This window comes from Tursiops truncatus, chromosome 16 (genome assembly GCF_011762595.2).
Source record: "Tursiops truncatus isolate mTurTru1 chromosome 16, mTurTru1.mat.Y, whole genome shotgun sequence".
Classification (NCBI taxonomy): domain Eukaryota; kingdom Metazoa; phylum Chordata; class Mammalia; order Artiodactyla; family Delphinidae; genus Tursiops; species Tursiops truncatus.
The window spans coordinates 57,759,454-57,774,240 of NC_047049.1; the positions used below are offsets into that span (position 1 = coordinate 57,759,454).

Here is a 14,787-nt window from a genome sequence, read left to right on the forward strand (position 1 = left end):
TGCCTGGGTATAATCTGTCAAAGGTGTACTCACTTTTAGTCTAAAGATGATTTGTAGGTCTAGTTCATATTCCTATAGCTGCCATAAAACATACAACTAAATCATGTTAGATTAACACAGGCTGGTATTGACAGCCCACTGGGAACATATTGATTAGGTCCCCTTTCATCTTATTTGTTATGATTTTTCTTCTCAGTTTCATTTACTGGGAAGACACAGGGGAAGAGATTTCACAGGGAACAATGACAGTGCCTGTCACAAAATGTTCTCAATGTTTCCATTTGTTACTATGGCAGTGACAAAGAGGGTTCCAAATGAAAAGGCAGACCTGCTGTGACAAAGCACAGCAGGACAACAGGAAGAAATTTTCAACTGACCTGGGAAATTAGGAAATCATACTTAGAGATTACAGAATTGTCTCCATTTCCAAGGGTACAATCGTGGCGCTTTGGCTTTTGAGGGAGAATGTGAAAAGGGTAGTTCCATCAGGGCTGGCTAGTGACAAGTAAAGGGCAGACATTAGAAAGTGTTTAAGATCTCCAAATAGAACAAGGAGGTATACTTGTGGAGGCTAGAGGAATTTGTCACTGTTACCAAACCCTCAAGATGGAACTATGAATTTAATTTATGTTCCTTTGGGGTACTCATTTTAAAATTATACATGAAAATCTATGATGTAGTCATGTATCTCTTTTGTGGCTAATGAGAACGCATGGCACTCTGGTATTGGGATATGTAATATCAGCACACGGTAGGTGAAGTCATGGTTTATCTAAGAACTTGAAATTGGGACTGAATATAGTTATGCAAAGTCACAAAAGAAAGAGGTGCTTGTAAGCCAGCAAAACTTGAAAGTAATAGGAGGAATATATTAAGCACCTAAAGATAAAATGTGTCAATCAGAAAGGAGACACATTAATCAGGCAATCAAGCAAAGAAAAAGAAACTACATAGTAAATGCAAAAGTTGCCATCATTGCCTCTCCATTCATGATCAAGGTAGAGGAGTATACTTCAAAACACAGAGTATTTCCAATCCTACTAGAAAGCCTTCCCCTGGTGTAGAGATGGGAGTAGGGGATTTTAGCCAATGGATTTTTGAGTATTTCCAACTAACCAGAACATCTCTATTGTAAGATGGATGTATCAGCCTGGTGCTATTAAACAGTTGATTCATATAACTCCCTGTATTCGGATTCCATGCTGACCAAGCGAGTTTATGATCTGGCTTTCTGTATCTCTGTAGTGCAATCAATTCTACTGCTTAGCAGAAACTCCTGGTTCAAACTCACCTGGGATTAAGTCCTTCGATTCTCTTCCCTTTCACTTTCTTTTCTGCAACAATCTTACCCCAGAGTCCTAAGAATCCTATTGTGTAACAAAACCTCCTGTTCAATAAATGAAGTCATCTATTCAGTCAATAGGAACATTCTCTCTGGCAAAACCAGCTTTTGTTAGTAAGGCGGGTCTGTGGTTCTGAGTCCTAATGATGAGATTTCCCTAAAAGTTTAGAGAAGCAGTACAGTTCAGACTGCCTGGGTCTGAATCCTGGCTCTGCTACTTTCTAGCTACGAGAATTTGGGAAAGTTATCTAACCCCTCTGTGTCTCAGTTTTCTCATCAGTAAAATGGGGTTAAAAATAACCTACTTCAAGGAGCTTTTATGAACATTAAACGAGTTAATATATGTAAAGTGCCTAAGATATCAATTGGCTAGTAGGTGCTGCGTAAATGTTATATCTATGCTATTACTATATAGCTTGATGTACATAGACAGAATGTGCTGAACATGCCAGCATAAGTATTCCTTGTTAAAATGACATTAGAGTATTCATCTCACTGCATGACTCAGTCTTTCAGGATCTGAATATCCTGGGAACCGATGAGAGTAGGGTTAAAACGAGAAAAATGGCTACTTAATTGAGGTTTTACCAGTAAAGTTCTGCCTAGTTTCAGCTTGACTTCCACTTTCTCTATACTGATTTCAACAGTGCGTAGTGAAATCCAGGGTATGATGAAAGTGAATAAAGTGAGGAGGCTGCCAACATATTACAAAAGGGATTGGCAAACCATAGCCTGAGAGCCAAATCCAGCCCATGCTCTGTTTTTGTACAGCTGGAGAGCGAAGAAAGGTTTTTACATTTTTAGAGTACTGCAAAAAACCAAAGACAAAACAAAAAGCAAGCAAGAAAACAAGAAGAATATGCAGTATACGGCTTGCAAAGCCTAACGTATTCACTGTCTGGCCCTTAGGAAAAAAGGTTCGCAGATCGCTGTTCCACACTCTTTCCTTTTTACTTACCTCACTGTACCCCAAGAATAAGTATATAAATGAGTCTGGGTAACCAGAGTGAGATAAGAAAGAGGCCGAAAATCCTGTAACAAAGAGTCCAAGGGCTTTGATGATATAGTTCATTTATCACTCTAACTGTAATACAAATGGCTAGCCACCTGTTCCTATTTTAGTATCCTAAGAATGACTTCCCTCTTCCTCAAAAAGTCTATATATTCCTACCTCGTAGTGGAAGCATTATAGGTAGTTAGGGGTCTATAAAGGAATCTGTTGTTGCAAGGCCAGGAAGCCCCAGGCCTCAGGCCCAGGAGCAGTGCCTAATTAGGTCACCATCGTATCTATGACAGCCTCAGGATGTACCCAACTAAATAGCAAAGAAAGAGAATACTTACTGTTTTAAGTATTTTAAAGTGCTTAAATAACACACACACACATTATAAATTTAAAAGTTTCTGTACTAGATTCCTAGTTTAACCAATTTCTAAACAGGAAATCAATAGTGTCTCCTTAATGTATTACAGAATTTGGCCCAATTCTGCATAAGGTATTTTTAGGCTACACGGGTTTACAGCTCTGAAGCGGTATGGAATAGGAAAAACAGCTGCAAAATAATCAGTGATGAAGCCTTTCAGAGCAAAGGAATAAAAGATACGTGCGTGACAGTAAAGTAGAACATTATTTGTTGTATGTACTCTTTCCAAAAAAAGATGGCATGGGGCATGCTACCAGTCTAATGGTAAACAGCTCATTTAAGACTAGGCATGAAAAGTTTCAAAGAAGGAAACATGAAAAATTTATGCTAGTGAACATTAAAAGAATATAAATATTTTAAGTAACATTAAGTTCAAACCATTATACAACCTTAAATAAGTTTCCCATAATTCAACTTATCTTCCAAGGAAAGGAAGACAAGGGTCAGCTCCATTCGCCTTTTCTTCCTTGTCTCGCTTGATGTTATGAGAAATAAAGGTCAGGAGGGACTCTTCTGGGCTATCACTCAGGAGTCTAAAGCTTTCTAGAGATCTTAACCTAGCTTAACTACACTTGGCTAGAAGGAGTTCAGACATATGAAAAGAACTTTTGAATCCGATTTTAGATCAATCTAAGTTATCAAGCCAAAACTCTTCCAATTGTCTTGATCTTATTTTTGACTACTCACTCCAAAAATGATTTAGTTTTTATAAACTGTGCCAGTTCTTATTGAACCTTAATGAGACAAAAATTTAACCCTTCCTGGTACAATAAACATCCAACTATTGTGTTAGAAACAGATGTTTTAACTAAAGGATATAATCCAAAGACATCATCCTTAGCTATTAGCGTACTATTAATATTCACAATGTGTTTTAAAGAACAACAATTTGTTAACATTTAAGCCTGAAGGGCTATGAATATACTATGTACTGTCTTGATGCAGCTTGTTTATGCAATATTCTGACAGACACAATTAATCTTGTGAAAATGACTGGGATATAGCGTAACAGTAAATTATCTTTAAGCCCAAAATACATATTTTCCTGTAGTAATATACCCTCATAACACAATGATAGTAGCATATGGAAAAAACATCAGGAATTAATTATTTAAAAGTAGAAATTAAAAGTTACTATATTCATAAATCTTGGCTATGTGGCAGAGACAGGGTTAAAGGAAATGTTTAACTTGTAAGTAAGTATGAAATAAATGAGTCCGTACCTCCAACAAATGCATCTCCAGCTCCATTGGTATCAACAATTTCTTTCTGGTCTTGATCCAAGACAGCAAAAGCGGTGACTTCACTTTCTGCAATTAGAGCCAAAGAAAGGCAGACTGACTTCTCTTTGTAAACACTCAATATACAAACTCACCCAGGAAAGCTTGAAGCTCCTACATCAGCCAAAGAGAGAGACAGAACATGAAGCCCATATTCTGTACATGAGCACTTGGGAACCAAGGTGAAAAGCCATCTGTAAGCAATGCTTTTTGGTATTTTCAGCATACAGATGTTGTATGTGTTTTGTTAACAGTTATACTTAGGTGGTTCACATTTTTGAGGAACAACTGTAAATGGTAGCAGTACCTTTTTGGACAGTAAAAATACTTGAACAGAAACTATGAGCTAAAGGAAGTATTAAGTACTAGATCATGGATCTCTAATAAAGCATCAAGCCTGGCTACATTCCTGGCAATGAAATCTTGGATATAGTTAAAGAGCTGTAAATATAAAAACTACAAATAATGAGTCTTGAGTGTTCCTCTATAGAAAATCACAATGGCACAAAAAAAATATAACTACTATTCTGAATAATACTTGATGCCAATGTCAAGGATTACTGATATTAGTTGGCTTATTACGGATAACTTAATCTGGTTACTTTTTACAACGGAGTCACTATTTCCTCCAAACTATCAGTCAAATAACAAAAGGGAAAGCTACCACTGAATGCATGGGCAGAACAAAATGGACAGTGCAATGAGCTCTTCTCTTACAGCAGTCTGGACTTGGTTCTTTTGACTACAGAGTAACCTAATACACTACTTTAAACTTGGCACATGACAGTGGAATGGCATTACAGTAGTCTCCGTTATCCAGTTTTGCTTTTTGCAGTTTCAGTTACCCGCGGTCAGCTAAAGTCTGAAAATATTATGTGGAAAACTCCAGAAATAAACAATTCATAAGTTTTAAGTTCCACACCATTCTGAATACCGTCCCAATCCATACTGCCCTGGATATGAATCATCCCTACGTATGCCGCCTGTAAGTCACTCAAGTAGCCGCCTTGGTTATCAGATTGACTGTCACTGTACTGCAGTGCTTGTGTTCAAGTAACCTTTATTTTACTTACTAATGGTCCCAAAGCACAAGAGTAGTGATGCTGGAGATTTGGATATGCCAAAGAGAGGCCATAAAGTGCTTCCTTTAAGTGAAAAGGTGCAAGTTCCTGACTTAATGAGGAAAGAAAAAAATATTATATGTTGAGGTTGCTAAGATAGATCTACAGTAAGAACGAAGCTTCTATCTGTGAAATTGTGAAGAAGGAAAAAGAAATTTGTGTTAGATTTGATGTTGCACCTTAAACTGCAAAAGTTATGGCCAGAGTACGTGACAAGTGCTTAACTAAGATGGAAAAGCCATTAAGTTTTGGGGTGGAGGACATGAACAGAAGATTTATTCCTATTGATGGCAACGTGCTGCGCCAGAAAACACTGAGCCTATAGGAACACTTCAGCCAGGGATCCCCTGAAACAAGTGACAGCCAAGCCATTTACTGTGAGTAAAGGATGGTTACAGATTCAGTAAAAGATCTGGACTGAAAAATATAAAAATTATTGGAGAGGCTGTGTCTGCTGATGAAGAAGCTACTGCCACATTTCTGGCAGTGCTGAAGGAGTTGATTAAGGAGATAGCATACCATCCAAAGCAAGTCTTCAGTGGTGATGAAACTGGGCTCTTCTGGAAGAAGATGTCCAATAGAAGCTACATTCATAAAAGTGCAAAGGAGGCACCAGGGCATAAAACATGGAAGGACAGATGAACGTTGGTACTATGTGGCAACACTGCAGGGCATATGATAAAGCCAGGCGTAGTGTTCAGGGTGAAGAACCCATGTGCTCTCAAAAACAAACCCAAAAATTATCAGAAAGCATGGGTGACAGTTATCTCATTTATGGGAAGCTTCCACCAATGCTTCATCCCAGAAGTGAAAAAATATTTGGAAGAAGAAAGGGTGGAATTTGAAGTTCTATTAGTAACAGATAACGTACCTGGTCATCCTGAATTGTTACAAACGTGAAAATGTTGAGGTTGGAATTTTATCTCCAAATACAACTTCACTGCTTCACCCCTTTTACAAGGACATCATTCAGTTTGTCCAGGTCACATACACCCACCCTGTATTTGATCATATTTGATCAGCAATTGATGCAGACTCTAATCTGGACACAATGCAGTGCTAGAAATCATTCATTATTACTGACACAATAACATTCATCAAAGCTGCAGTGGATGAATTAAAACCAGAAATTGTAAAGGCCTGCAGTCATGAATGATTTTAAAGGCTTCCTGGGGATCAGTGGAGAAGTTAGGAAAATCATTCACACAGTAAGAAGGATTTGCCAACATGCTTGATGAAGAAGAACACATCAAAGACCATGGAGAAATGTTAACAAATGAGAAAGTGGAAGAACTTGTTGAGTCATTTACAGAGGAAGAGAAAGATGATGAAGAAGAAAGTGGAGTAGAACCAGCAACTCGGACATTACCAAAACTTGCTGAAGTGTTTCAAATTGCACAGACTTTAAAGGACAAAATTAGGGAATAAGATCCTTGGATGGAATGCAGCATTAAAGTCACCCTTATAATCACTGAAGGATTCAACCTCTGTAGCAAAACACTGATGAGTTAAAAAGAGACAACTTCCAATTACAATGTTCTTCCAAAAGGTTTCAGTGAAACAAATAAACAAACACAAACGAAAACCCTTCAGCTATTGAGGATGCCCAACCATGGACATCATCTGCTGCTGATATCCAACCATCGACATCATCATGGCTTGATGATTCTCCTTCTGACGTTATCATCAGAAGGTCAATGTTAGCCTAATGATACATCACAATATCTGTGTCATTCACCTCACCTCATTTCATCACACAGGCATTGTATCATATCCTATCATCATCATAAGGGTGAGTACAGTACAATAAGATAATTTGAGAGAGAGAGACCACATTCACAAATTTTTTTTTTTTTTTGACCATGCCGCGTGGTATGCAGGTTCTTATTTCCCCAACCAGGGATGGAAACCTGGTCCCCTGCGGTGGAAGCGTGGAGTCCTAACCACTGGACCGCCAGGCAATTCCCATCACATAATTTTTATTACAGTATATTATTGTAATTGTTATATTTTATTATTATTCATTGTTGTTAATCTCTTACTATGCCTAATTTATAAATTAAACTTTATCATAGGTATGTATGTACAGAAGAAAAACAACATAGTATATATAGGGTCTGGTACTATCCACAGTGTCAGGAACCCAATGGGGGTTTTGGAACGAACCCCTGCAGGTAAGGGAGACTACTGTATCTGTGATGAAATTTGGCCTAGAGGACATTTGTAAAAGACTGAATAGTGCTTTTTATTGGTGTCTGGAACTTCTGAAACTACAAATTTGCATCCTTTATGGGGACAAATGTGGCCAAAGCGCTATAAACTTCAATCTCATCTAAGATCAAGAAGGAGAGAAAAGGAAATCTTGGAAATTTTAAGGTCTTAATAAAGAACCTAAGACTCTCAAAAAGCATGTTCTGTTTGCCTTTTGCTACCTGCTACTAATGGATACTTTCAACAAGAGATAAACAAAGTGATGATAATGAAAAAAAGATCCTCCTGGAAAGATTGATATTCAAGAAGAGGACTCATTCACTTAGTGATGTCTTTTGACTGTAGATGCTAAGAAGATTCCATATTAGAAGTACCTGTTTAAACTCTTTAAGTACTACCTTTCCACACTTTGTAACACCAGACCTACATGAAGTTGACAAGATTTTGATTAATTGGAAGTTAAGGCATAAACATCCAGGATTAAATTTTCTAGGGAGCATGCAGTACAGACTGCTACGCAGGCCAAAAAAAAAAAAAAAAGATATAAGCAGACTTTATTAGAAATAATTAGGAAAGGAAAGGGCTACAGTCTGGTTTAGGGAAAGGTCTGTACCATAAATATTTATAAAGAAATCTGATTTTATTACTTCCAAGTACAAGTCATACTATAAAGGGAATTAACAACTATAAACTAAGAACAAACAGGCATTAAACAAGTAAAATGAGCTAAGTTAATGACACCATTACCATTTATAATAAGGTTATATTATGTAATAATATAACACATCTATAAAACATTTTAGGTAATATAAGAATTAATTCCTGGATTACAGATTAAAATAATCACATATAAATGATAAGTAAGCTGCAATTAGATATAATTCCTTGAGTTCTTTGTTTAAAAAAGTTATTGACTTTTGATTGGATAAATCTTTATTTATGAATAAAACCTAATTCACAATGGAAGAGTTTATCTGAATTTTGTTCTTAAGAATCATGACTTTTTGTTTAAATTAGCAAAAATTCTAAATGAATGCAGCTTTACTACACTTTTTTCTGGATATATGTGTAGATCCTTGAAATCCTTTACCCTTAGGTGTCATATGAAGTTCAATTTCCTGAAACATAAAGTAGAAATATTTTCCACTTTTTGTACTTATTAATTCAAATAAGTATATAAGAATATTAAGAATGTAAAAAGAGCTGTCATAAATTGGTACACAGTCCAGGCTCTATTATCTTTTGCATCTAGAGAGCTATATTATGAGAACTTCTTTCAAAATAATAACGCTGAAAATTTGCAAGATCTTGAATGGTGTTCCAAATCATTGAAAAGGGATTAAACAAAGTTCAATAATATTCAAGTTCACTTATATTTTTGGTACATTCTTATTTTGAAATACAATGATCTAAGCTGGTTTACAGAGTTATTAAAAAAACTCCCACAAACTAAGTAAATGGTATTCACCAGCATGACCCATTCCATAGCCTTCTAGTCAATTTATTGTATGAACATACAAAGTACCTAACTAAATCTTAAGACACACTTATAGGCATGGGCATTATTCAGCCAATGAGGCCCAAGACACTCACATCACTGTTACTGGGATCTTGTTTTCTTGGGTGTGAAATGGGACTGAAGTAGCTGTGGGAACAAGTAGCAAAAATAGCTTTTTGCCTTAGTTATAGAAAAATGACACTTAGTTCTGATCAAGTACTTCTACTCAAGAGCTTAAAATAAGTAAGTGCCATTGTCTCTTCCCAAATTCTTTATAAAGTGAGAAGGAAAAGGATTGGGAATAATTATTATTCCTATTTTCCAGACTTCTACAACAGCACAAAATCATGAGTTTCCCCAAGCAGACAGGAAACAAACACTAACAATTCAGCTGATAACAGATTTGCTTAGTGTCATTTATTGGATAAGACCCTCACGGCATCTTCACTCAGAACAATGAAATTTAATGTACTTAAAGTACAAAATAATAAAAATCAAACAGTCTCTGGACAGTTTATACAAACAGGTAATTCACTCTTCACTCTACTGTGACATAAGCCTTACTACCCAGTCTCTTAAGAGGCCAGTCTGGCTAGAATCAACTATAATGTTAAGTCGTTTATAGTAGAGATGGTTAGTTCATACAAATGCCACAATATAATCCACTCATTCAATGCCAAACAATTAGACTAAATGTTCCGGTAGCTTTACTGCTACCAAATTAACTATATATTTTAGTACTGTATACACACACAGAGTCAAGATAATTAATATCCTTAGGAAATTCTGTTCAAGGTATATTAAAGTGCCATGTGTTGTCACTGTCTTACTGATGTCACCTCTAAATTGTAGTGAAGATATAACTGAAGAAGATACAAAGCAGGATGAGAAGCAGATAGCCAAGTGTTTTTCAGCCTCAAGGTAGACTGTAGTCACCACCTCTACCACTGCCTCTGATGAGCATTACCAGCCATGGAAAAAAACAGAAAACTGATGGCAAAAACTTCACCAGAAAGTGACAAGTAGGACCGTTTAAAAGCCAGAACTCCTGGGCTTCCCTGGTGGCGCAGTGGTTGAGAGTCCGCCTGCCAATGCAGGGGACACGGGTTCGTGCCCCGGTCCGGGAAGATCCCACATGCCGCGGAGTGGCTGGGCCCGTGAGCCATGACCGCTGAGCCTGCACGTCCAGAGCCTGTGCTCCGCAATGGGAGAGGCCACAACAGTGAGAAGTCCGCGTATCACAAAAAAAAAAACCCCAGAACTCCTAAGATTCTGAAAAGTGGCTCCTGCACCTTGATTTCTTATAATGAGGTATTTCCAGGGTATTAATGTTTTTGTTTGCTTCTTTTTTCTTTTTTTAATTTATTTATTTTTGGCTGCATTGGGTCTTTGTTGCTGTGTGTGGGCTTTCTCTAGTTGTGGCGAGCGGGGGCTACTCTTCATTGCGGTGCACAAGCTTCTCATTGAAGTGGCTTCTCTTGTTGCAGAGCACGGGGTCCAGGCGCGCGGGCTCAGGAGTTGTGGCTCGCAGGCTCTAGAGCGCAGGCTCAGTCGTTGTGGTGCACGGGCTTAGTTGCTCCGCAGCATGAGGGATCTTCCTGGAACAGGGCTTGAACCCATATCCCCCGCATTGGCAGGCGGATTCTTAACCACTGAGCTACCAGGGAAGCCCTGCTTGTTTTTTATTAACCTTTTTTTGGGGGGATAATTTTAAACAAGCAGAAAAGTTTAAAGAAAAATACAGAGAATTCCCATATAACGTTTATCCAGATTTACCAGTTTTTCATTTTGCCATAATTTATCAGTCCTCCTGTATATACATACATATTTATTCTTTCAAGCCATTTGAGCTTAAGTTGCATATATCATGTCCTTTACTCCTTAATAATTTATTTAATTTGGTGTATTTCCTAAGAACAAACATATTCGTTTAGGTAACCATCGTATAGTTGACAAATTTAAAAACTTAATATTGTTATTTCATCTAATCTATACTCCATATTCCAATTTTGTTAATTGTCCTAATGTCTTTTATAGCAATTTTTTTCATCCAGTACAGGATGCAGTCCAGAACCACATAATGCTTCTAGTTGTGCTTGTTTTTTAAAAAAATTTAACCTTTTAACTTTTACTACAGGTAATGCATAACTATAGTCCCCAAATATAAATATGTGAAAATATATGGTACAACCACCCTTCTCTTATCTCTCCCATTCATTCAGTTTCTAGTCCCACTATTTTTCAATCTGGTTATTACTGCTATTGCTTTCCTGTATATCCTTTCACAATTTCTCTATGCACATATAAGCAAAACATTCTTACTTTTCTCCTTTTTATTTTAAACAACAAAAAAAGTATCATACTATATGCATGCTGTTCTGGACGATGTTTTTTCATTTGGAGATCTTTTTATATTGGTAAACAGAGAATGTCATTGTTTTTCATGACTGTGTAATAGTCCACTGTATGGATATACTATAATTTACTTAAGTAGTCCTTTATTGATGAACTTTTAGGTTGTTTTCAATCTTCTGTTATCACAAACAATGTTTCAAAGCACTAATGCTTTTATTTTAAGTAGACTCTAAATTTAATTATTTTACTTAATAGCCAAGTTAAGAATATCATTCCTACTTTATACTGGGAACTGACACAAGGAAATTAAGTTGTTATGCAAACAGCATGAAATATGCCTGTGTCACAGAATAGGGAAAAAAAAGAGAATCCAGGAAATGCTTTTTCTTTTCATTGGATACACATATCAGGATATGAGCAAAGACACCCTGCTCAGACTGCCCTAATAAACAGGATAATGAAACAGATGACAAATTCTGCTAATAATAGAGATTTATAGAACAATCCTAATTAACAAGGACTTTTGGGGGAAATGAAGAGCTCTGGGTTAATTTAATTTTCTGGTTAACTAAAGAAAAAGCAGAAAGTCTTTTTAGTTGGAAATCTTTCTAAATGTACTAATATAATAACATACCATGACATCCTTGCTTTAATTAGTTTATTGAACTCAATGAAAATTTTCTTTGATAATAGAGAATCCTACAGCACATGTTAATGTCATTATTCTGAACATCAGTTCTTATTGTAGTTCCAAAAGTATAAGTGCTTTCATGAAAGGCAGAATAAATGGAATGATGGCAAGTAAACCGGATTAGGACTCAAAAGACCCACAGTTTGAGTCTGGTTTTTGTTCGGCTACTTTATTCAACAAATACTTATTAAGAGCTTATCATGTGTCAGGACCTCTGTCAGGGAAGGAGAATACAGATGTGAATAGGACAAACAAAAACCCTGCTCTCACAGGATCTACATTCTAGTGAGGATAGATAATATATAACTAATACAAAAATGAAGAAGATAATTTGAGATAACAATAAATGCCATGAAGGAAATAAAACAGATGATAAATTATGACTGGGGAGGAGGGTTAATTTAGATGGGTGTTACTTCCTCACTGAGGAGGTGATGTTTGAATTGAGACTTCAATAGCAAGAAGGAGCCAGCCATGTGAAGATCCAGGGGTGGAATATTCAAGTGCAGAGGACCTGGGCTAGCAACAAGCTTTGTGAGCTAGGCCTGTTCAAGGTTAAGAAGGCCACTGTAACTAGAGTACAGTGAGTATGTGGAGATCAAATTTGTGTGTGTGTGTGTGGGTGGGGTGTCGGGGGGAAGAGCTGGTAGAATTTCATTCTATTTAATAAAAAGGGAAACCACTGGAAGGTTTCAAAGAGACGAGTGACACGATCCCATTTTCAAAAGAGATTGTTCTGGCAGCCTTATAGAGAATGGACTGAATGGTGGGAGTTGGGAACGGAGTCTAAGATGGTACTTACCAAGAGACCTTATGCAAGTCACAGTGTAACTTAAACTCTATTTTGCTGCTCAGAAAATGATGATAATTCTTGCTTTAGCTATTTCCAGTGACTATTATATGGATTAAGCATAAATATTAATAAAAGCACCCTGTCAAATATAAAGCCCTATACAATTCTATAAGGTGTTTTTAGGAGCTTATTATCTTTTTTAAAATTTAATTTAATTTATTTTATTTTTGGCTGCACTGGGTCTTTGCTGCTGCACGCAGGCTTTCTCTAGTTGCAGTGAGCGGGGGCTACTCTTTGTTGCGGGTGCGGGCTTCTCATTGTGATGGCTTCTCTTGTTGCAGAGCACAGGCCCTATGCGTGCGGGCTTCAGTAGCTGCAGCACACGGGCTCAGCAGTTGTGGCTCGTGGGCTCTAGAGTGCAGGCTCAGTAGTTGTGGCACACAGGCTTAGTTGCTCCGTGGCATGTGGGATCTTCCCGGACCAGGGCTCAAACCTGTGTCACCTGCACTGGCAGGCGGATTCTTAACCATTGCTCCACCAGGGAAGCCCAGGAGCTTATTATCTTCAATCAGGCAATAAGTACTTGTTGAACACTCACTATGAGCTCTTAATTTTCTGCTAGATCCTTTGGAAGCAGATAAAGGAGAATTATTAAGACATGGTCTGTCTTCTCAAGGAACTTAAGAATCTAGTTGGAAAGAGAAATCTAGCATATGTGGAAGAATTTGTGAAATATTAACAATGTAATATTTATAGCTGCAACAGGAGCTCAAAGGAGGAAAGGAACAATGTGAGTTTAATTAACTGGTGATGGTTTCATGGAGAAGATTGAACTTAAAGCTGGGTTTTGATGTGGATAGTGAAAAGGAGAGGAAAAGAAAGATATATATCCCAGGAGGCATAGAGAAAGAAGGATGTTTAAATGTCAGGTAAGGCCAGAAATAACGCAAGATGGGTGGGGTCCAGCCATCTCTAGGAAGGCCTTGAAAGCCCGACAAATGTTTGGACTTGATACATGAGGCAAATGGGATGCAACTGCAGTTTCTGAGCAAAAAGCGATATTCAAATACTTACTATGAGCCAGGTACTGCACCAAGTGCTCTATATACTTTATCTCATGTATTCTCACTGCAATCACATGAGTTAGGTGTTATTGACCTGATTATATAAATGAAGACATTGAAGCTCACGGAGGCTGTCAACTACCCAGGGTCCCAAAGCAAAGTAGGACTTTGGGACAAAAAGAATGAGAGAGAAGTAAAATATAATTCCAAAGCTGCCATTTGAGCAATGTTGCCACCATTTTTTCCAGAAAAAAGGTGATAATGGAAAAAAACAGATTTTGATTGAACAGTATGTAACAGTTTACTGACATTTAAATTCCCCTTTTAAGTCCTGTACTGATAACTAAATTTGACTAAATTAAGTAAATTAATACTCCATAAATAACAGAGGCAGTATAACATTGTGCTTAAGAATATGAACAAGACTCTTGGGTTCATATTCCCGATTACTAGTAAATTCCGATTTACTAGCTCATAACCAAGTTAAACTCTCTATGCCTCAATTTGTCATGTGTAAGATGGGGGCAAAAATTGTAATTATCTCATAGAGTTTTTGCAAACATTAAGTCAGTTAATACATGTAAAGCACGTAGGACAAAGGTTGGCACGTAGTAAGCATTTAATGAATAAATGGACAAGAATATTATTAATCTTAAAATAAGACTTCTGGGTATAGGCGACCAGGTCTTACTTAAAACTGCTCCTTCTGAAGGCATGTTTTTTTTTTTTTAATAAATTAATTAATTTATTTATTTTTGGTTGCGTTGGGTCTTTGTTGCTGTGCGTGGGCTTTCTCTAGTTGCGGTGAGCGGGGGCTACTCTTTGTTTCAGTGTGTGGGTTTCTCATTGTGGTGGCTTCTCTTGTTGTGGAGCATAGGCTCTAGGTGTGCGGGCTTCAGTATTTGTGGCCATGCAGGTTCAGTAGTTGTGGCTCGCAGGCTCTAGAGCACAGGCTCAGTAGTTGTGGCACACGGGCTTAGGTGCTCCGCGGCATGTGGGATCTTCCTGGAC

At 37.4% G+C, this 14,787-nt stretch overlaps 1 protein-coding gene across 10 annotated transcripts in view; it reads right to left on the minus strand.

Annotated features, from left to right (window-relative positions):
• The window catches only part of ADK (adenosine kinase), a 483,942-nt gene that overhangs the window by 27,277 nt on the left and 441,878 nt on the right, over nt 1-14,787 (minus strand). For all 10 annotated transcript variants that reach the window (XM_019936015.3, XM_073793430.1, XM_019936011.3 and 7 more), the window contains one exon: nt 3,987-4,073. In XM_019936015.3, the coding sequence (XP_019791574.1) occupies nt 3,987-4,073 (87 nt within the window). The remainder of the gene's footprint in view (nt 1-3,986; nt 4,074-14,787) is intronic.